Source organism: Euprymna scolopes, chromosome 40 (genome assembly GCF_053919585.1).
Source record: "Euprymna scolopes isolate OS-2025 chromosome 40, ASM5391958v1, whole genome shotgun sequence".
Classification (NCBI taxonomy): Eukaryota; Metazoa; Mollusca; class Cephalopoda; order Sepiida; family Sepiolidae; genus Euprymna; species Euprymna scolopes.
In genome coordinates this window covers 15,747,717-15,772,256 of record NC_136521.1, presented here as the reverse complement: position 1 = coordinate 15,772,256, position 24,540 = coordinate 15,747,717, and the positions used below count along the sequence as shown (strand labels likewise).

Genomic DNA, 24,540 nt, shown 5'->3' with positions numbered 1-24,540 from the left:
TTTTACTTCAATTTGATAGATGCATACCTATGTAGTTAGATATCGCTTTAGCCGTCTTTTCCTCAGTTGCATTTTTCTATCAACGGCCGCGACAATTGTTTTAACGACGTGATGATTCAAAGTGTGAATCCTTGTTAAATCAATTAGAACACCATTCCACACGACGCCCATAAACACTAACCATCCCAATTTACGCTTGTATCGTAGACCTTCATTTTTTACAGCGGTGAAAATTAACCTGGGGAAAATTACACGTCTACAATGCAGGCGATGATGCTAGAAAATTTAACTGCGCTTGCAGCAGGCGACAGATAATTGCCTCCTAATATTGGTGCGTATAGCAATTAGGTTGATCGATTTCGCCCCGAACAGTGACAATAAATTCGACAGCTTTCTGCTCTTCGGCCACAAACGTGCTGTCGTGCTACTTGGAACACTTCCGTTTCACAACCGTCGACTAAGCTCTTTTTAAGGCCAGCAACAACCTTCGCCATGCCTAACTATACCCTGCATTATTTCAATGGCCGCGGCCGTGCTGAGATCTGTCGTATGCTGTTCGCCGCTGCTGGCGCTCAGTACAATGACAAGAGATACGAATTCTCAGACTGGGATCGTTGTAGAAATGGTAAGCCCGCATTTCTTTTATATTCTTTCTCTGTTTCGTATATAAGTCTGTAATCTTCCAATATAGTCAAACACACTAAAAAAAAGTAATAAAACCAAAAAATACATCCAACAAATAGCTTTCCATGAACGCATTTAAACTCCATTTTCTACCGATCAGTGTGCTTTTTATACTCTGAAACTGTTTTAATTGTTTTTATTTCAAAATTAGAATGCTTTCAAAGATCTCATTCAGCATACCTAAAACAAAATGTTGTTTGGTTCTTTAATTTTTGGCAGTGCTGTATTCCTTAAAAATAGTAAAAAAAAAATTACCATATCTCGAAGTTCGAGTTGCAATCTCCTTGAATTTGAAGTTAGTCGTCACTATCCTATCAGTGATTCTATTGTTAGCATTAGTTTCCCCGATATTTTCTAGTCATGTTAAATTTTAGTTAGGCATCGTGTGCTTACGTGATGGACCACGTGCAGATAGCAAACATCCTAAGTGAAAGTGATTACATGGAACGAACTGGATTCGAACTTTGGATACCCAGATCATCTGTCCGTGTCGTTAACCACTCAACCACTGTCACCCTCAGAATTTATCATTATAATTCATAATATTGGTAATCAATCATTATTATAATTCATAATATTTCACCGTTTGTTTGAAATCTTCGATGCTTTCCAAATATTGGGTATAACACTTATACAAGACTCCGGAAACAATAGAAAATCACATATGATTTTAATAAAAATTTAAAGAAATAAAAAAAAATCGAAACGTAAGGAGTCCTCGGTCTTGATATTTCACGTTTCATACACGACATTGGATAGATGATAGTCCCTTGCAGGAGGGAAAACGGACAAGCTGCTCGAAAGTTCCAGTGCTATTCTCTATCTATCTTCCGCAGCAATACCATGTCTATTATGATGTCATCCCGCAACATCTAAAATTTCTCGTGCATAATTCTTATCTCTATGTGACATTATTATTTGTTTTTGTTTTTTTTTTAGTTTTAGTCCCACCGGCCATTAACCCTTTTCCTCAAGTGGCTTTATGGCCTTAATAAGCAGTGATTTCCCCACCTACTTAACAAAAGACAAAACAAAACAAGTTCTCGCTTTCTTTATTTTGTCCATTAGTTCTCGTATTCTATGAGTAATGTTTTTGACAAAGTGGGACAATGGCTGTTTTTTTTTGTTTTTTTACATTTAAGTGTATTTTTAGCATTTTAAATCACATGGCTTTATGGTTTGTCTGGAACAATTTCCATAAACAGACATAATATTGGTAACCAATCATTATTAGAATTAATTCAGTCTGTGTTGTTAAGCACTCAACCAAGGTTACCTCCCTTAGAATTTAAGACTACATCATGTTATTACTTTCTTCACAACCCGATGCTGTCAAATATTAAATGCGGGGAGTAGATAGTTGACTTTTGGATTTACCTTCGTCAGCTTCGCTACTCTGACTTCCCTTATATTGTCTACAAGCAGGGAGACCTGAGGTTGCCAGGGATTGAATGAGGATCAACAAATATTTCACTCTTCCATATTTATATTGTCTTTGAAATCGGAAACATCGATCATTTTTCAAATAATTCGATAGATTACCTGCTCTGGTACCCCTCCCCCGCGGTGCAGCGGGAGAAAGCTCCACATGTCTCCCTGCAGTGACATACTCCACAATGCATTTTAGTTTACATTGCACTGTATAGGACTTATTGTTGCGTTTATAAAATTATATATATATATATATATATATATATATATATATATTGGATTAAAGTTTTACATAGTAACATGGTTTAATTGTGCTCTAGACAGAAACATTCATTTCGAATGGGCTCCTGTCGTATCCAAGCAACTACTATTTATTTTATATGCTGGGCCTTTATGTTTGTGCAGTAATAACACTTCTCGAATGCACTTGTGATGTTATGTTGTATAAGACATTAACTTTACTCAAAATCGCCTATTACTTCTTATATCGATTTTTTATTATCTATACCTAGTATCGATACTTATCGAAGACATTCCGATACAAAACCTATCTAAAAACACTTGCAGGCACATTTTTGTGAAATTTCCAAAATATCAACCCAGACGTTTAGGAGTCCATAGAGAACAAATTTACACATAGCTCATTTTACATAATATTAAATAGATAAATCCTAACATTCCACTGCTTTGGGGGCTTCGGAATAATGTTAATTTACTATTGGCTAGGTTTTAACCTTCAAGTAGTATTTTAGCCCTTTACATTAAGTGGCTTCATGTTTTATCTAGAGCGATTTCAAAAAGAATAAGCTAAAGATGTCGACGCTATTTTTTCGTGATGTAATAAGTAAGCTGACCGATAGAAATTATGAGAAAACAATTTCTATACATTAAAAATATACAAGTCGGGAGGAAAATTCATTTAATACGTTTCATAAACGTGTTAGTTGTGATTTTATTTTTGTCCGATGTTTCGCTTTTTAGTTACGTTAACTTTAGCAAAACATTATAATATAGTATTTTGTTGATTATTAAGATAAGTATTCTTGTATTGCCTGTTAGTTTCACAACGTTTTAGCCGACGTAACCCTGAAGTCTCTCCAGTTCCCTGGATCGACGCTGATGTATAATACATTTGTGCAGAGATCGGCAACTTCCGGTCTACGGGCTAAATCCGGTCACGAGTGAATTTAGTTTGGTCTGCCAAACATTTTTCTATCAGTAAAATATTTTTTTGTAAAATATGTTTGTCATTTTTCTTTTGTTCTTGATATTCATGCAGAAAAGTAATAAATATCGTTTAAATATAATCACATGATATTTAATATTTTTCTTCAAACAAAGATTTTTTTTCATATTTAATAACAATGTTGCCCTCCGTGCCAATGTAGCATAAGCTGTTTACCCCCCCCCTTTCTTTTATCAGCATAGCTTTCTGATTCTAACGCTCCAAGGTTCACGACTGCTGCATTAGTATGTACATCTAGTGTCCATTAGCGATTGTGAAAGGAAAATAGATATTAACTGAACAGCGCATCGTTTATTTTAATTACTAATAAAATAGATTTTGAAATACAGTTATTATCATCATCTTATGAATTCAATGATCTTTTTGTCGGCATTGGTTTCCTCGATTATGTACTACACAAATTTCTTTCTAGAATGACATCCGGTAATTTCGGAATCGACCACGAGACAGTTGCCAACCTAATAAGTTTAAGTGTTTGTGTGGAACGAACTAGATTCGAACTTGGAACATACAAGTCGTCAGCCCATGAAATTAACCACTAGAAAACCTTCACCTCACTTCAAATGCCGTAACTATAGCAGAGTTACACAAACATAATTATTTCCATGCTTTATTAGCGTCAAAGATTTAAACAGTTTATAATAAAATAATGTTTCGTGTGACTCATTTGTAATTTTATTATCTAGTTTTCCTCTCTATTTTTTTTTTCCATTTTCCTACGATTTTGTTCTAGTTGGGAATGGGGCATTCTACCGGATGTCAGACATTCTTCCGCTATCTCAATATTCAAACCGAGAGATATTTTTTTAAGATTCGAATCGTCCCTTTAAGTTCAATTATTTGCACCTCTCTTGCACTTGGTCCATCGTGTATATTTGGGAGGTAGTTTTTGTAATTATTTATCACGAATCCGTTTGATCCTATAATTATTGGAACTAGAGAAATCTTCCTATATTCCGGTTTGTTTTGATTTTGTACAAAAGATTGTGTGTGTATGTGTGTGCTTGTGTGCGTGTGTCTGCGTGTGTGCGTGCATGTGTGTGTGCGTGTGTGTGTGCGTGTGTCTGTGTATGCGTGCATGTGTGTGTGCGTGTCTGTGTGTGCGTGTGTTTGTGCGTGTATGTGTCTGTGTGTGCGTGTGTGTGTGTCTGTGTGTGCGTGTGTGTGTATGTGCGTGCGTGTGTGTTTGCGTGTGTGTGTCTGTGTGTGCGTGTGTGCGTGCGTGTATGCGTGTGTGCAATAGTATTGTCAATATCAATAGTAATTAATTTAGGTGATTCAATAATTTTGAATATTATGTTCAATTTTTTTCAAAGGCTCTATCTAATTTGGAAAAAGATTATTATCTTAGAAAAAAATGTCAGAAAAAATATATGAAAAGATATAAGAATAGTAAAATGAGGTCAGAGAAAGAGAGATGCAAACGTGGTTGCTCTCACTCTCAGCCTCTTCTTTTAAATGTGCATATCGAAATCGGCAAACTATATAAACCTTTGAAATAGAACACTTATTTAATCCACTTGGCTAGCTTGTTCTCATATTGTCAGTCACAGGGGAGAAGATTCGGAAATGGATTATATTGTGTTTGTCAATTATTAACTGCAGTAAGAGTTGAACTCTCGCAACCTCCAGATAACTTTGATTAGAATTAGAATATGGAGTTGGTACGTGTTATGTTCGGTGCGCATGAGGCAGTACTCTCAAACATTAACTTCTATTTTAAGGATTGGACAGAGAGTTCTCGAAAAGAATGCAAATACTATGGTTTTAAGCATAATTCCATTTAGGAACAATTCATTCTATATTGGTCAGAATGTTACTTTAGCCACCACAACCAATGGTTTTGGGTCCCCCAACAAAAGGAGAATGGACCTGTAAATTCACCCTTGTTCGTTCGTCCTTCATCCGTTCGTCAGTCGACACTTTTCTCAATAAGTACACCTAGGAATATTTTGAAATTTTACACAAACATTAAACATGATATGAGTAAAAACGTAACAAAACGGATTTTCCGGGAAAACTCAGGTTACCCCCCCCCCAGGGTGGGTGGCTTTTCGGGTTAAAATGGCTAAAATTAACACTTTTCTACTTATAAAAATAACTTGATGCCTTGGATTTTTATAAAACTTTCTAAATTTTTTTATAATTTTTTTTTTTTTAATTGTTTATATAACTTTGTCTTTACTTCGCGATAACTCTTGGGTGTGTCCCAGGGGCTCTTTTAGTGATAATAAAGGCACTACATTTTGGGACTATTTTACCATATTTGTCTAATTTTTTCTGTGTGTGTCTATTTAGCATTTTGCATGGGGCTGAACTCAAATTTAAATATGTAAAACCTTGGGGACTTTTGGAGCTAAATGGGGTGAGGTGGGGGCAAATGATGGGCTTAATCATTTCCTTTTTTTGCATTGTGCAGAACTAAAATTTACATATGTTAAGGCCCAAAACTGCACTGTTTGTTCATTTTCACTAGGATTTGGTTAAATGAGGGGGAGGGGGGACAAATGCTGAACTTAGTCATTTTTTATGCCTCGTTCACTGTGCACTCACAGGGGACCATGTTTGATTAAATATTTTTCCGTCAGGCGATCTCATGTTCTAAAATACACTTGAAAGATGATAACGCAGGTAAAACGCGATTAAACTTATTGTTATGCTAATATTAAACTTAGTGTTATGCTAATATTAAACTTATTGTTATGCTAATATTAAACTTATTGTTATGCTAATATTAAACTTATTGTTATGCTAATATTAAACTTATTGTTATGCTAATATTAAACTCATTATTATGCTAATATTAAACTTATTGTTATGCTAATATTAAACTTATTGTTATGCTAATATTAAACTTATTGTTATGCTAATATTAAACTTATTGTTATGCTAATATTAAACTCATTATTATGCTAATATTAAACTTATTGTTATGCTAATATTAAACTTATTGTTATGCTAATATTAAACTTATTGTTATGCTAATATTAAACTTATTGTTATGCTAATATTAAACATATTGTTATGCTAATATTAAACTTATTGTTATGCTAATATTAAACTTATTATTATGCTAATATTAAACATATTGTTATGCTAATATTAAACTTATTGTTATGCTAATATTAAACTTATTGTTATGCTAATATTAAACTTATTGTTATGCTAATATTAAACATATTGTTATGCTAATATTAAACTTATTGTTATGCTAATATTAAACTTATTGTTATGCTAATATTAAACTTATTGTTATGCTAATATTAAACTTATTGTTATGCTAATATTAAACTTATTGTTATGCTAATATTAAACTTATTGTTATGCTAATATTAAACTTATTGTTATGCTAATATTAAATTTATTGTTATGCTAATATTAAACTTATTGTTATGCTAATATTAAACTTATTGTTATGCTAATATTAAACTTATTGTTAAGCTAATATTAAACTTATTGTTATGCTAATATTAAACTTATTGTTATGCTAATATTAAACTTATTGTTATGCTAATATTAAACTTATTGTTAAGCTAATATTAAACTTATTGTTATGCTAATATTAAACTTATTGTTATGCTAATATTAAACTTATTGTTATGCTAATATTAAACATATTGTTATGCTAATATTAAACTTATTGTTATGCTAATATTAAACTTATTGTTATGGTAATATTAAACATAATTAACTTGACTTTCCAAATTGTTCTTTATACCACTAGTCCGATCGCAAAGCATGTGTTTTGATTTGAATAATAATAAAAAGGAAATAAAAAAATTTTCTTGTAATAAGAAAAAAAATCGATTCATCATCATCATCATCATCATCATCATCATCATCATCATCAAACATCTTACTTAGCATATTCACGGCAATTTATGTCTCTACTCTTTTCAACCAGTTTTGCTAATATATAATATAAATTCAGCAATTGACTAATATATGCATGAGGAAATTACTATTTTCAATGAGCGATTGGCCAATTCCCTTATAACTTCAAGATGGCCGTCATTAAAATATGGAAATTCGTATAATTTTATATTTATTTCGATAGTTCTACTTATATGCTGTAAATATAATATTTTTCTAGTATATGAGGGTATACAATGAAAGGTTAATATTATAGAGTAATTTTAATCATAGGTGTAAAAATATTTTTTTACGGAGTGGTACGACTGTAAACACTCAGACGGATAAATCATATTTTATGACCGATTTCTTGGGCATTTGGTTAGGAATAAATTGTAGTGTCTGTTCCAATTATATGCGTCGTTTATTTATTAGTCACTAGTCGATATAGGAAATGTAACCTTTTTTTTTTGTTCCAAGCCAGAGTGCCCTTTACAAGTAGTAGCATTTTTCTCATATTAAAACTGATCTTGTGTCTAAATGAGCTCTCGTGGTGAGGAAAATAAATAAGAAAAGTAATGTTATGCCATAGTTAACTTTTTGCCTACTCTCATACAATCTTCAGTTTTATATTAATTTGTTTTTTTTTTGTTTTTTTTTTCAGATTTCCCTTGCAATTATCTGCCATGCCTTGAAATGGATGGCGGTGACAGGATGCCGGAGACCATGGCCATTGCCAGATATTTGGCACGCGAATTTGGTAAGTAATGCGAATTAAAAGGCATGAACTTAACACACTGAGTCATAGGTCAAAGTTTTTATGGGAATCGCTCCAGACAAAACGCGGAGCTACTTGATGTAAGAAACTGTAAAGAACGGAGGATGATCTTTGTTAAAAGAGACGTCTATTCGCTTTATTTTTACAAAGAGAAAAACTATATGTGGGAGGAAAACAGTCAGTATCAAAAGAGTTACACAACTGTATATCTTAAAAAGAATCTGTTGGAATAAGAATTACTATGTATTTCACAGAGAAAGAAGACCATAAGACCAACAAGTCAAACGAGCTGGAACAAAAGAAGCAAGGAATAGATTAGAATTTCATGAAGAACACGTGGCATAATCGTATTTATAAAAAAGACTGAGACTAGCAGCATGTGTGAGAGAGGCTGCAGAGTAGAAATTGACGGGAGACAATAAAATCACAGGTACATTTTTCACGTCATCAACACGCTACATGCGACAGAGATTGACCAACCCAACTATGACAACAGTACTTCATACATCGCGATAGTTGATTTGCAGAGACAGAGAATAGTCTCAGGTACGATGGACGCGTAAGAGCCATAGAAAGAACCGACTTTACGAGAAATTAAAGGAGCAATGGATCTTATATTATGAAACGCAAGAAAGATTTGATAAGAAATAAAGACCAAAAAAGTTTCCATAAGAGAAGAGTCATCCATGATAATATCAAAATGAAAAGAGGACACGCTTATAATTGAAAGACACGAGATGAATTTGAAGAGGATTTACAGAAATAAGCTATTTGTTACATCAATCCAAGTAGGTTGACTTCTAGATTACCTGCATATTTCAGCTTAGTAAGTGGAGTAGACGATGCTTTGTAAAGAGTTCTTAACAGTTGATATTTTAAGATAAGACCATATTTTGTTAATTTGTTTATTAGTCTTGTTTAAAAATAACTTATTTTACGCAAAAATTGTAAGCAAACTAAACATAACTATTTATTTACTAGCGAAACACGTGAAAAATACACGGTAGTATCCTTGTAGGAGTTTTAATAAATTCTGACTCTATGGACATCCGGTTTAAACAGAGACCCCACGATATCATTTTCTCAATGCTGTGCAAGCTTAAATATACTTGATACCCTGATTGATGCAGTTTAAGGAAATAGCTTGTTATGCAGGTCTATCCACGAAGCTTTGTAGAAGTTTGAGACATACTTCCATTCTATAAAAGCCAATGTGAATGCAGACTCTACGGTATCAACGTTCCATTTTAAGACAGAACCGTTACTCCACTTCGAGCGTAGCCTAAATAAGTATATTAGTGTAAGTTTCATGCTCGATATTACGAGCATTATTAGATGAAAATTTAAAAATTATTTTTTGCATTCTCTCTTCTGCCACGGGCGGTCCTATCTTTAGGAAAGGGTTGAAAGGTGATAATGCACGAAGAAATACATATTATATTGTAAGCATATTATTATATATTTTATTAATCTTCGTCCAAGATCATATTTTATTATACGGGTCTATGTTCAATACGTTTTATTATTTTTGACGTATTTCCATTATAAACATGCCCAGCGCGAACGCAGACCCAACATTATTATTGCACTATTTCTGAGCATAAAAGATATTTTGCTTTGAGTCTTACCCACATGTGTATTTTAGTTCAAGTGTAACGTTGTTCGGCAACCAACACGTTGTGTCTAGTTTCAGTCGCAAAGGAGACCAAGACAAAGAATAGGAAATAACTCCAACTCGCTTGTTCTTTTGTAGCAACAAAGCATATTTCCCCATTATTCCTTAACTGTTGTGATGTATCTCACATGATTGTCTCATCGAGCGTCCTTCACGCCTCGAACGTAATCGCGAAAGTTATCCACGTCTCTCGCGTAATCGTTCTATTTCTCTTATTAATAGTCTTTACCCCTAGTGACGTAACTTCACATTCATTTGCATACGCGCATCCGCGCTATTCTAGTACAACAAAACAGTGTCCTCAGACGAAACTTCAAAAATTACTATTTTCGCATTGCGTTTTAAGAAATGTGTGCAGAGTGATAACGTACATACAAACTTATTTTTACAGTATATTATTATCTATTTTGTTAATCTTATTTCCAAATTTGAAGTAAAATTTAAAACTACTTAACGTACTGTCTAAAATGATATTTTCGTATTTTCGTAGCTTCGATTATCAATAGCAACTATAAAAAATTATTGATTGATACTCAGTAGCAAATATACACTATCATCCTTCATATTTTTCATCTTAGTATATTGAGTATTGTATATTCTATTTGTATATTTATTTTATTTTCGTTAGGATACTACCCCAAGAACAACATGGACATGATGAGGTGTGACTACATCAGCGATTGCTTCTATGAAATCATGCACGATTACATGAGGTACTACCACTGGAAGAATGGACGCTTCAGGGTGAGTCGGTTTAATTATTTAACCCGATCAACCTTCCTAATCATCTAAATAAATAAAAAAAATACTGGGAACTCAAGGAAAGCGGACAGTTGCCGTTAGTGGAATGGAAAATAATATGACAAGCTACCACGTGTAGAGACCTAGACGACCCATGTAGATTATGCCTTCATGAAAAATTTGCTATCCTGTACTTTAAAGAACCCCAACATCTATTAAACTGTAGTAGAGAAATAGCAAACAACTGTGTTCACAAGATAAAATTTACTCTAGGATAGCGATACAAAATAGTTTTAATACAAACAAAAACAATAGAAAATAAACAAATAAATAAATTAAATAAACATGAATATACATAAACGATCACACATATATGTATGTATATATATGTATATATATGTGTGCATATATGTGTGTACACATATATATACTTATATATAAACTAACATAAACATTTAAAAAAAAAACACTAATCTAGATTTAAAACAGATCAAGAAACTAAATATCCAGGCAAAATAGAGCTCACACAAAGGAACAGGGCAACCAGAGGTCAAATAGGCCTTTGTCAGATAAATGCTTGCTCATTGGCTGATGAGAAGGGCGCGGTGAATACGAGAAAGCTGATTGGCTAACAAAAATATCAATAGAAGATGCGGACATAAAAACGACAAACAACCACAGAATTCGCGCATAAGCCTGAAGAATCCTAGAGTGGATGAAGCGCGGAATATTCAGTGTAGCTTAATCGCCATATACATTTTATAACTTACTATATATATATATATATATATATATATATATATATATATATATATATATTTAATAGAAATGGTAATTAATAAAAACTGAAGAACGTGCTCAATACTGTTGTAGAGCAATTATGCGTTTTATTTTTTACTAGCGGGGGTACCCGGCGTTGCCCGAGTGTTTGTTTCCGGGACGGGGGGGGAGAGTTTTAAAAAATGTTATGGTAGGTAAGTAGGAAGGATCAAACCCGGAGTCATGAGTAAAAGTAGGAAAATAAAGTGTGAAAAAAAAAAAAAAACGTCTGCAACGTTAACAGTTCGGCCACCAAGAAAAGTCCATTCCAGTTGTTTAGGAAAAAAAAAAAACACTATGGTAGGTCGGCGCGAACGTGAAAATATAATGTGAATTGTCCAGCACCCTAACCACTACGCCACAGAGCACTGCAGCTTTGTTTTGTGATTTTAAATAACTTCACATGATAGAACTACGAAGCCAAACCGGTGTTCTCTTCTCAACTGTTCCTTGTGAACGATCTTCAAACGGTGTTAAGTGGTGACAGGGGGAGGAGGAATTTTTTAGAGAGAAAATATTTTACCACTTCCATTGATCTTAACCGATTTTGGCCGTGACTTCTCAGCAGAAAAAGTATAGAAATCTAAAATTATCGAGGAATTTGAGAACTAATAAGCCTATAACAAACCTCAGATATTGTACTGCCGTTTGTGCATAATGTATTTGCATGAAATATCTTGATTTTTAATCCTATTAAGGTCAAAATACCACGGGAAAAAATGAGTTCATTTTATTTATTTTTTATTACCGTATCTTTCTGTTAAGTTACATTATTGTTTCAGCTACCCGGCCGTTTAAAAGTCTAAGGAAGCTACGGACGGCCAAAAAAAACAAAATGGCCGGGTAGCTGAACCAATGATGTAACTTAACAGAAAGATAGGTAATAAAAAATAAAATGTATATATATATATATATATATATATATATACATATATATATATATATATATATATATGTATCGTCTTTAGAAGCTTTCAATATTTTTAAACAAAAAAGTGCAGTTTATCTTCCTAGTGATGCTAAATTAAACGGATTGAAAGATTAATACTTGTATAAGCTGATAACACTTTGAAAAATTAATAATTATGAAAAGGAATTCAAAGGACTGTCGAAATAAACAGTAAAAATAGATACATAAATTTTTTTGTCGAAATATGAAAAAATCTAATAATAATAATAATAATAATAATAATAATAATAATAATAATAATATGATTATATATATAATTATATATATATATTATTAAATCTGTTGTATTGAACTTCAAACCAATATTTTTCCAAAGTGCTCAATACATATTAAGAGCTATTATAAGTGAACACATATAATTATTAAAAAAAAAAAATCCTACGTGCAAAAATCTACGTTTTGACGATGTGAGTCGTCTTCTCAGGAGCTCCAGACGGCCTCGTAATAAGAGGCAGTCTTAAATCCAGTACATTAATCCACGTTTCTTTCTGATATATATATATATATATATATATATATATATATATATATATATATATATATATATATATATAATTAGTGTTGGAACCATGGATCGGAATCGAAAATCGAAAAAATCGAAATTTTAGGAGTATCGAATTTTGAGAAATTAGTAACTATTTCCTGATGCCAAAAACAATTCTTTTAATTATCTTTCTTTAAATTTTAATTTTTAAAAACAAAGGCTTCCACTTCTGGTTTTAGTGACAAAATGATGAATATTTATTGATTTTTAACTAATAGTAATAATTTTAACTAATAGTAATAATTTTAACTAATAGTAATAATTTTAACTAATAATAAAATCTATAGACCATTACTTACATGTGCATTGTTTTTACGCTTGAGCAACTATTTCTACGTTTAACTTGTGTTTAACAAGACTTGGAAAAAATAACAATTTCATAGTTAAACATTTAGAGATTTATAAAGAAGCGGAATCGGTAATTGTATCGGAATCAGGAATTTAGTAAGGAATCGGTAATTGTATCGGAATCGGAAATAATCGCCTCATTACTAATATATATATATATATATATATATATATATATATATATATATAGTAAGTTATAAAATGTGTATGGCGATTAAGCTACACTGAATATTCCGCATTTCGTCCACTCTAGGATTCTTCAGGCTTATGCGCATAAGCCTGCAGAATCCTAGAGTGGATGAAACGCGGAATATTCAGTGTAGCTTAATCGCCATATATATTTTATAACTTACTAACTAGCTTTACCTACGTATTGAACACTTTTGAAGTAAATACTTAAAGTTTACGCGTAATTCAATACTTTCGTATATTAATTTTATGTGAGTAAATTAAGTAGTTATATATATATATATATATATATATATATATATATATATATATATATATAAAGTGATGAAATTAAAAATGTTTATTGAAATTTCGTATTTAATAATTCTAATCGTGGATTAATAACAATACTATTTTTTAACTGTTCTTTCTAGTTCGGCAATGATGGTATGATGGGTTCTGATATGGGAAGCAGTGACTGCAACTATGATGTAAGTAGATCTCTTGTTTTCATTTCTCTTCATCTTAATCGATTTCTCATTTTGGGGACGAGTACCATTTTTAACTGTTGACATTATGACGATGTCAGCTCTAGATAAAATTGCCCACTTTGGTCACTAGTCATCAAGGTAACTCCTTCAATTAGATCAAACCCAGAACTTGAGGATCTAAATTGATTCCATCCAGTAAGAACCACTCGTCATGCTCATAAAACTGCAAAGAAATCTACCGGGTATCTTTTTTCTACCGACTACTACATTGTCTTTTTCAAGTCAACAAATATCTGCAAAGTTATCATGTGAATTAATCATTGTTTTTTAATCTTACTAGGCCGACGTATACGCATGACTGGGTCACTTCCATTACGGAACAAATAATCTAGGGTAATTCTTGAATGATAACCAATATTTGTTACAATTAACATATTGAAAATGCAAAAATGTTTATTGACGAACTGTCATACTGTTTATTAACGAAGTAAAAATGACACAATGTTTAAAAACGACACAATGTTTATTAATGAAGTAAAAATGGCACAATGTTTATTAACGAAGTAAAAATGACACAAAGTTATTAATGAAGTAAAAATGACACAATGTTAATTAACGAAGTAAAAATGACACAGTGTTTATTAACGAAGTACAAATGATACCAAGTTTATTAATGAAGTAAAAATGACACAATGTTTATTAACAAAGTAAAAATGACACAATGTTTATTAACGAAGTAAAATTGACACAATGTTTATTAACGAAGTAAAAATGACACAATATTTATTAACATAATAAAAATGACACAATGTTTATTAACGAAGTAAAAATGACACAGTTTTTATTAACATAGTAAAAATTACACAATTTTTAACATCGTAAAAAATACATAATCTTGTTAATTAACGCATAAAAAATAAAAGTAAAACGATTAAAAATGCTAATAAATAAAATGTAAGAATGCTAATAAATATATAACGCTTTAATAAATTTATTAACGAATACAAAAATCTACATATAATTTGGACATCTGACAGAGAGGATACTTATCTCTTGTTTCTTCTACAAAATATATTCTACATTTATGAATCCTTGTGATACCAGATTAGGTCGTCCGTAGGTATAGGCAATTTGATTTAAAATCCACAAAATATTGATATTATCTGTTTTTTTCTCCCTTTGAAGTATTCAGTCAGGTTTTCCACACCAAAACAAAAAACAATAATTTTGCTCTACAAAATAATCAAACCAAACACGAAGAATAAATATATACTAAGATATAAAATAGAAATCTTGAAGCGTAAAATGTTTTCCAAAACTACGGATTCGGCATTAAAATATCTGAAAAGAGCTGATATGCCGTAAAATAAAACAACCAACATTTATGATTAACGTTGGATCTTTGTTTAGGTTAGTATTCTTGTTTTAATTTTTTTATTTTTTATTTTTGTTGTCGTATATAAAGTTTAAACAAACTCGGCAATTATAGTCTAATAAGTTACGTATGTTTTCAACGTCCACAATTGTTTCTGTACTATTTGCTTATTTGTTTAGCCTAACGTAATTACCCCCCTTAGATTTGACACCAGATTAGTATAAGCGAGAATTGTTGTTGTAATAAGCAAGCAGTTTTCTTCTATTAAGGTAATGTTCTTCGATCAATTTCGTTTATATTTTTTTTGTCGTATTTTCATCAAGAAGTCATCACTTTCAAAGCCTAAACGCCACTCGAGGTTAAGGCTTCAATGATTTTCAGGTGGATGGTAAGACAACAGATGACTGGTAATAATTAGGGTTATGACAACAGCATATTTTTCTACTTATATTAATTTATTTTTATTTCGGACTATTATTCTCATGTTTATTAGTTGTTGTTTTTCATCTTTTATTGGTTTGTTTATTCACAACGTTTCGGCCAACTATTCCTCAGGACTTCGTCAGGTGGTAACCGCGACGGATAGGAACTTCGAATCTCCTAACTGCATTCTCAGCCATCACTGCCATCCGTAGTTGTTGTTGTCTAACCACATTTTGGCCAAGTAAACCTCTGGCACGCTTTGGGTAGGATTGAAACCGCTATCTTCAGACAATGTTCATCTGGAACTGTAGAGATTCAACGTCTCTATCAACTGCGCTACGGGCCCCGAAGGTTTACTTGGCCAAAATGTGGTGAGACGACAACAACTACGGATGGCAGTGATGGCTGAAAATGCAGTTAGGAGATTCTGAAGTTCCTATCGTTGCGGTTACCACCTGACGAAGGCCAGAGGAATAGTTGGCCGAAAGATGAAAAACAACAACTAATAAAGATGAGAATAATAGTCCGAAACAAAAATGAATAAATATATATAATGCTCATCTCATAAATGAATTCCAATTAAGGAATAATATATATTCTTTTACTTGTTTTGATTCTCATTCCATTGATATGTTTTTATGTAGAGTGATGTGATTCTCAGTTGATTAATTGTGTCTAACTGTGTCGGATATATACTCGAGAGTAAAAAAAAAAAGAAAAATAATATGCTGTTGTCATAGTCCAAGTAATAATATGCAATAAAGACGAATCGGTTTATTTAAAAGGGTATCAAGAATGTGTTCATATTGGACTTGAAAACGATTATGTTTTACCAGCTGGAAAGCAACCTCCCGGTATTGTGTTCCACAGCCGGACAGATTTAGGAATAAGGGTTTTGTTTATAGAATTTTCGTTTGGTTTTAGGAAGGAGGGAGATGGGAGAGGGATAAAGAGAGAGAGAGTAAGAGAGAGAGAGCAGAAAGAGATAGGAGAGAGAGAAAAACTTTTTATAATTGTTGTAGCTAGTCAAATGTGATTGTTTTACGGGGTGAATATAGATGTAAATTCAGTCAGGAACATGTCCTGTAACTGATGATAGAGTGAGGAAGATTAGTCATGTCTCTTTTGGTTGCATTAAATACGTAACACTATCTCCCACTTCTCTCTCTCTCTCTCTCTCTCTCTCTCTATCTCTCTCTCTTTATTTCTCTATCTCTCTAGTTTTCCCATGTCTCAACTATTTCTGTTCTCTCGTCCTCCCTTTCTGTCTGTACTTTATCTCCTTTCTATTTATTTTCTTTTATTTATATCATTCAATTCCTCTCACTTCGCCTCTTTTCACTCACTCTACATCTCTATATGTGAACTATTTAAATGCAGAACATGAATATTATATTTAAATACAGAAAATTAATATTATATTTAAGTACAAAAAGTGATATTATATTAAAATACATGATATTAATATTATGTTTAAACACATGGTATTTATATTAAGTTTAAATATAGGACATTAATATTAAGTTTAAATGCAGAGCATTAATATTATATGGATTGTTAACTATACGGAACTGCTTTTCTATTCCAGAACTATCTGCAATGGAGGTACATGAACACCTTCAACCGTATCATGCCCTTCATGGAAAGGACACTGATCATGCGCGATGGTGGTAACAAATTCTTCATGGGTGATATGGTACGTATCATTAAATATTTCCTGTAAAAACATCGGTATTAAACAATATTACATATGCATACATATAACATATGTATATATACATATTTGGTATAGTTTATTTTTCTCAATCATTCTTATGATTCTCCTAGCGAAGTCCCCCGAAAATGGGTACGAAACGTTAAGAATTTTCTAAAAAGGCCACAGGTTTTCCCCCTTGTTTCGCCATACAATATATATATATATATATATATATATATATATATATATATATATATATATATATATATAAAGCTGAACGTCTGTGTGTGTGCCTGGTCACGAATAGGCTCCTATATGGTTGACTATTATAGAAAACTGATCACATATAATGATAGAAGATGTATCGACACACAGGAATGGGTATGTTTGATCTGGCATAATGATGATTCATTAAAATTGTGGGGTCTGCGTACGCGCCTGGTCCACAAAGTATGGAAATAAAAAATTTAAAAATTAAAAAAAAAACGTTTACAAGTGTTTTTGATATAGATGTACATAATAATACTTAGATAAGTATGTTTTAACTTAAATAGGCATGGTATGATAAAATTGTGGGGTCTGCGTTCGCGCCTGACCTCCATAGGATGGAAATATGTCACAAAGTTAACAAGTTTTTTTTAATATAGATCCACAGAATATTGTGATAAGTGTTTCAGTGTGGACAGGTATGGTATAATAAATTATGGGGTTTATCTATTTTATTTTTACTTTCATTATATTTTGCTTTTGTTTTGATACCCACAAATTCGAAGCTATCTCTTTACAACCCTTCCTTTTAATAGCCTATCATACTTTCATAAATCAGAGTCCATTTTCTGTAGGCTGTTTTTGAACCCAGTCAACGACGGGTACTTTTGCTAGTATGTATATATATATATATATATATATATATATATTACATATGTATATATTTCATAGAAAAATGCGAGCATGAAGAGTAATATGGTTAAGATTAAACATAGAAAAGTAAGCGACTAGTTGTCAAAATTGAAAAAGAAAAAGACAGAATATTCTAGTAAAAATGTAATAAATTTATAACTTAAATTATTGCAGCATAAAGAAGTTATATATAATGTTAAATTGAATTTTTAACAAAATTCTTAATACTGCAATACTTTAAGTTATAAACGTATTATATTAGTTCCGAGAATGTCTTGCTTTTTATTTCGTTTCTAGTTTTTACAGTTAGTTCTTTTACTTTTCTAAGTTAAATCTTAAGCATATTACTATTCTATGCAATCCATGATTTTTCCAGGTTTTGCTTTGAAATAATAGTTCCTTTTATTGCGTTCAATATCATACGCGTTGTCGATAATCCATAAAAAAATATTACCCACTTCGTAAATTGACTTAATAAACAAATCAAATAAAAGACGTAATTAAGTAAATAAACAGAAAGAAGGGGCAGAAAAGAGAGAAACAGAATTAACGGGAGACGTCGTAAGCGAAAGATTTATCAGCCCTAGCATGGCAAAGAGCATCACCTGTGTTAACCCTATATTACCCAAATAATATGAAATTTGAGCGACATTCCGGATATGATTTATGCACGTGTCGACCACGAAAAAGTTGCTATGATAACCAACAGAGAATCTCTTACGTTCCTTACTTATTCTGAAGATTTTTGAACACCAGTAATTTTATTATAACTTTTGTTTTAATGAATGGAAATTAGGAAAAAATGACCAATGAATTGTACAAATTGTTTCTAATTTTATCCTCCAAAGGAGTGAGCGGTGATGCTTTAAAGCCGTTCTAAATGAGTAAAACTAAAACTTAACCATATATTCAAACCCTACCATGTTATAATGATACAGTATATATATATATATATATATATATATATATATATATATATATATATATGTATATAAAATATATTTTAGTCATCGACATACAGACCTGTTTCGTTGTTTCACAACTCATCAGTGCCGCTAGACTAACACCTATCCCAAGCCGAGGATCGAACCTGGAACCGTTGTGATGACAGTCGGCAGTTCTACCCCCTGACTACGGAAGCGGTGGCCGCAATTAATCTGTCCGAATGTCTATTTAAATAAACATCCGTCCGCCACTCGTAAAGTGCTCAAACGTTTGTTTGTAAGCAAACCGCGAGCTTCGCATTTTTCAGCTAAATTAAGTGGCGAGTGAGATTATTTACGATAGTGCTCAACCCAAGAGGGGGGGCTTTATTTACTAGCTCATCTGGCATAATAGTCTAACTGTTTGAAAATGAATCGGGGGAGGTAGGGATCCTGTCGTGAGTCGAATCACTTATAGATTCAAATAAGTACTTCTACGCTCCTGGCTAAACAGTTGAGCCTTCTCTTAGAAATGTTTCATTCGCTCATTTGCCACGTCTCACTAACGGCTTTCTCTCTGTAACATAAATGTCAAGAAGCATGTAGCTTTAACTTAACTTTTAATTGAAAATCCAACTTTTAACTTAATTTTAACATCATTTTTACACAGCAGTATCTAAATATTCGTACATACGTTAGGGATTCTGTTAATCGCCCGCAATTGTTTGTTGTGGCCCCGGCAGGCTCACTGGATACTGAGCATACAGAGTTCACTTGTACATTGAGTTAGTTGATGCCCGACAGATATTCAATCATTGGTGACGTCAGTCCATTTATTTTTTTTTTACATAAACAGACGGAGGGGGTCGAATACTAAAACAATAAGAAGGATCAAGAAGTAGACGACAATTTCTATTTAAACTAATAAAGGCAAACAAAAAATATTTGCACATATTTTGAACCAGACAAAAACCGAACAGTTTTTGTAAGCGTCAAACTACCATAATACTAATTAAACATTTGTCCTGTGAATTTCACTGGTAATGTTTTTTTTTTTTGTTTTTTTTATAATTTAAATGTATTAAAAATCATAATTTACCCCCAAAATATTAATTTTTAATTACTCTGTAATAAAATACCTCATTGATTTTTTTGTTAAAAAATTGATAAATTGTCATAAAAACGTATGCGTTTTTTCTTTTATAATTATATATTTTTTGGAAGAAATCCGCCTCGTTCTGAACTTTGTTTCAGTTCGTCGTGATCCGGCTTTTTCGGACTTTTTACGTATTTCTGCGTCGGCAAAAAAATGGTTTTATCTGGTTCAATCGATATTATTGAAAATAATTATCAGTAAAAAGGATTCTTCGATTCACATTGTCGTCAGTTGCCAGACCAGATTTTGATTCCAGAGTGAGGCTATGCCCTGTCTAGCAAGATCATTTAACTTCTTGTTACATAATAAATAACCTTATACCTAGCGTTAATTCTGACAAGTGATGAACAAAGTACGGATTGAAATAACACGACGTTTGGAAAAAAAATAAATTTCCACGAATCTTAACGGGACGAAGTAGAAAAAAAACAAAGTGATGTCAGCTGCAATGACGTCAAAGATATCGTGTTATACAAAGAAGCAGGTTTTACGTCAGCCTGCCGATGGAAGCAGTGTAAGACACATCGCTAATAATGTTGTAACAACTGAAGGATATACCTCCTTAAATATCAGTACGCGATGTCCACCTGTTTCTTATTTTATATTATATAATAGGTAGTCTTATATAGCGATTTCATCAGCTAATACTAATCTTGATAAAGGCCTAACTAAGTGCAGTACAAAGTGACACAAAGTTTGAAGGATAAATAAGTTCAAATAACGGACAAACGATGTTGAGTATGGTTAGGGAGGTCAAATAAGTCAAGACAAAAAGATGTCAGCGATATGATGTATGACGTCACAAATATCGAGTTTGAGAAAGAAAGTAAAGTTTCGTAACATAACGTAACATGCGGCCGCAACCGGGATTGAACTCGTGACACGAGTTTGTAGTGTAATTCAAATCTTGTCCGTAGCTGAATACTTTATACTTCGTTAGGGTTATCAATGGTCTTTTTTTTATCGTAACGCCATCACTAGGTGGGTTGCCTGCCACGACTTACGCTCTAGAGAAGGACAGACCACGCCAGTGTCCCAACCTAGTATTTCATTTCGCAGTAGGTACAGCGACTTGCCTTCCCAAATGGTCACCATCTGGTACTAGCTAGGCTCGACGTTGCTTAACTTCGGTGATTTGACGAGAATCAGTGTGTCAATATGATTGTGCCGTATGTCCTAAGGTCACAGTGAGATTGTCTATGGGAGTCACGTGGGGAAGCCGAATAATGATATGTTAACTAAAAAAAATGTCATCTAGTATCTCTCTTCGAGGTGTCTAATTATTTTCTTTTCATAAGCAGTTAATTAATTAAGAGAATGCTAGTCCCTCTCTCATATGTGAATTATTTCTTTCCAAAACCAAACATTAAAAACTTACTTTCTCCTCTTCATAAAAGAACACGTTTAAAATGTATTATTTTGCTAGTTCCACTGATGACCAAACCGCGTACACAGCAATATTTAAATCCAAACATGGCATACCGTCAGTTTAAACAAAACGAACTGATTTTTTCTTGTCTTTTGCAGTTGATGTGGTGTGACATGATGTTCTATTGTTGCATGGAGAACATGTACATGGAGAACCAGTCCATGTTCAGCAGCTACCCCAAGATGATGGCACTCTATAACCGTGTCGCCAGCCACCCGAAGATTGCGTCCTACCTGAAGATCCGTTGTAACACCAGCTGGTAAACCAAAAATGTTAAAGAAATAGAAATTATTATGGACTTAATAAGTTGAATGGGGAAAAAAAATTCAACTTCTTAAATATCTTGTAAATCGAATACGTACAGAATGATTGTGTGTGGAATTAAATCATATTCCAAATTTTTGTATTAAATATTAAATGGTTGATTTGACAATAAACAAAAATGATATCTTCATTTTTTTGTTTTACATTTGTTTTTGATCATTAAATTTTACTCTTCTCCCTCAACCCCACCCCCGCATGGCGTACTGCCACTTCAAGTCGGTTATTATTTGGGATCATGTCTAACTGTAACAGAGCGCGTATGAGCCCATTAGAAAATATCAGCAGGAGATGTAAGATAGCTGACTTGCGAGGATATTTGCAGCAATAGCCGAAAAAAAGCACTTATGCAAATTAGAATGTGTGCTCCAGCAGGCGCGACAAAGAAAAAGAAAAAAAATCACACCACATGGTCGAGAGAAGAAACAGTGCGGTCGTAAAAGATTGACTTGCTAGTCGAAAACAAGAAATATCTATCTACGCATGGCCTATCGTGAAACAGAAAGAGAAACACTATCAGGTGAGATGCACATGTGGCGCCCCGCAAAGAGAGACATTTAAACTGGTGTTGAGATGGGGAGAAAGAAAAACGGCTTGTGTTGAAAATAAGAAAAGCCGAGTAAAAATTTTCTGTTTACTTTATTTGTTAATTTTCGACGATGCCAGACGGCATAAGGGCCTGAGAGAATTTTGAACTGTAACGAACACCATTCGAGCGTAACAGTCATATTACGATATCTGTTACCTACGAATGAACTCATCCATACACAATACATACCGGAAGACAAGGCATAAATGCAGAGTCGATACCTGGTGAACCAAATGAGGATGTTCGTCTTGTTAATAAATTTTGCTACAATATTCCCGTGCTATGCTTTCATTGTAATTTTTTAAACCGGGTATAACACTAACAGGGGATTGTAGGGAGTTGCGTAGCGAGATGCCTGTTTAAATTACATTTAAAATTATGGATGCAAATACAGTCATCTAAGCAGAGAACAGGGAGGGAATTCGAACATCTCGCATCCAGATAGAATAAAGTATTAAAGTAGAAAGCTGTCAAGTATCTAGGGACTTCCACAGTGAAGTGGTGGGATTATGCTGCTTGTCGAGTTAGTCGGGACCATATGCATCGAGAAGAAACAAGTTCTATAAGATCATCAGAGGACATTCCATTAAAGTACATGTAAAACAGACACAAATATACAACACTGCGGGGATGGACAACAGTTAGAACTTGGCCGCTTATTAGATTTGAAACTCTTTTTTAAAAATCTGCTAAGAATAAAAATAATGGCTTTGATATACGGTACTCTTGGGTACGTGTAATTTTCCAGGATGCTAGAAAGAGCCCACCTTCTTTGCAGCAGCCTTGACAATATCTAATTCATGTCGACTTTGAATGTTAAACTGACGTGTATGAAAGTTGGGTTCTCAGAAAGGGTGTTATTTGTCATGACAATTAGTGGTTGAAAATTTGTTTTGTATTACAAATAGATTGTCTAAGAAACAAAACTATTGTCATGAAAGCTGTTTGTATTTTTTTTTTTTTTTTGGTAATTGAACAGAGATAAATTGAGAGCGAGAGATAGAGAGATAGATATAGATAAAAATAAAAAGATAGGAAAAGATAGTGAGATAGAGAATATAGATAGGTAGATAATGAGGGACAGGGTGAGGGTAAAAGAAAATGTCTCTGCTGTGGTAGAGAGATGAGTTCTAGCTGTGAATTTTTAGACTAGAACCCAGTTATGTGTTGTTGACTCTGCCAAAGCAAGAAAGCATACAATCTGTGTTCGATTATTGTTACTGTTCTGTTATAATATATATATATATATATATATATATATATAGAGAGAGAGAGAGAGAGAGAGAGAGAGAGAGGGAGAGTAAGGGAGAGTAAGGGAGATATTATTATAACAGAACATATACATAGAGAGAGAGAGCGAGAGAGACAGAGAGAGACAGATATATATATATATATATATATATATATATAGATAGATAGATCGATATATATATATGGTTGACTATTATGTTGTGTTTGGTGTAAGGATTTGAACTCGGGTCTTCGTTGAATTGCAAGTGGCGAACCTGTACTATTCTGCAAACATAGTTTACATAACATGCAGACCTTCGTTTATAAACATTTTTGTGGAAATCGCTCCACACTGTGATTAAAGGTCTTTAAAAATGGTATAAACCTGTTTTTGTATAGCTTGTAGTGTCTGCTGGCTGACAAAAATAATAAATAAAAATAGATACTTCCTCTATTTATATGCTGACAATCTCGTGAAGTAACGTGATTTTTCATAACCTCATATGCAAATAAGATGCAACTCGTTTGAAAAAAAACGTTGTTTTTCACAGACTTCAAGACATTTTAGAGTAGGGAATTTATACATCAGTGTCTCGGATTTTGGAGGACATGTTTGGACAGTATTGTATCGAATACAATCGTGGAAATTGTCAGCTTAAAGGGCAGAATATTTAACAATTTATTTAGAAAGTGCAGAATAGTTAACGTGTTTATTTACTCACTCACACAAGACGTGAATCCACTAAATTGT

The 24,540-nt window shown here is 32.7% G+C and overlaps 1 protein-coding gene across 1 annotated transcript; it reads left to right on the top strand.

Moving 5' to 3' along the window:
* Nucleotides 1-461: 461 nt before the first annotated feature.
* On the top strand, nt 462-22,014 carry LOC145265740 (S-crystallin SL20-1-like). The gene is made up of 6 exons (XM_080121794.1): nt 462-625; nt 7,878-7,973; nt 10,295-10,410; nt 13,691-13,747; nt 17,134-17,241; nt 21,748-22,014. Exons 1-6 carry the CDS (start codon nt 493-495, stop codon nt 21,910-21,912), a joined length of 675 nt encoding a protein of 224 aa, XP_079977920.1. The 5' UTR covers nt 462-492; the 3' UTR covers nt 21,913-22,014.
* The last annotated feature ends 2,526 nt before the right edge of the window (nt 22,015-24,540 follow it).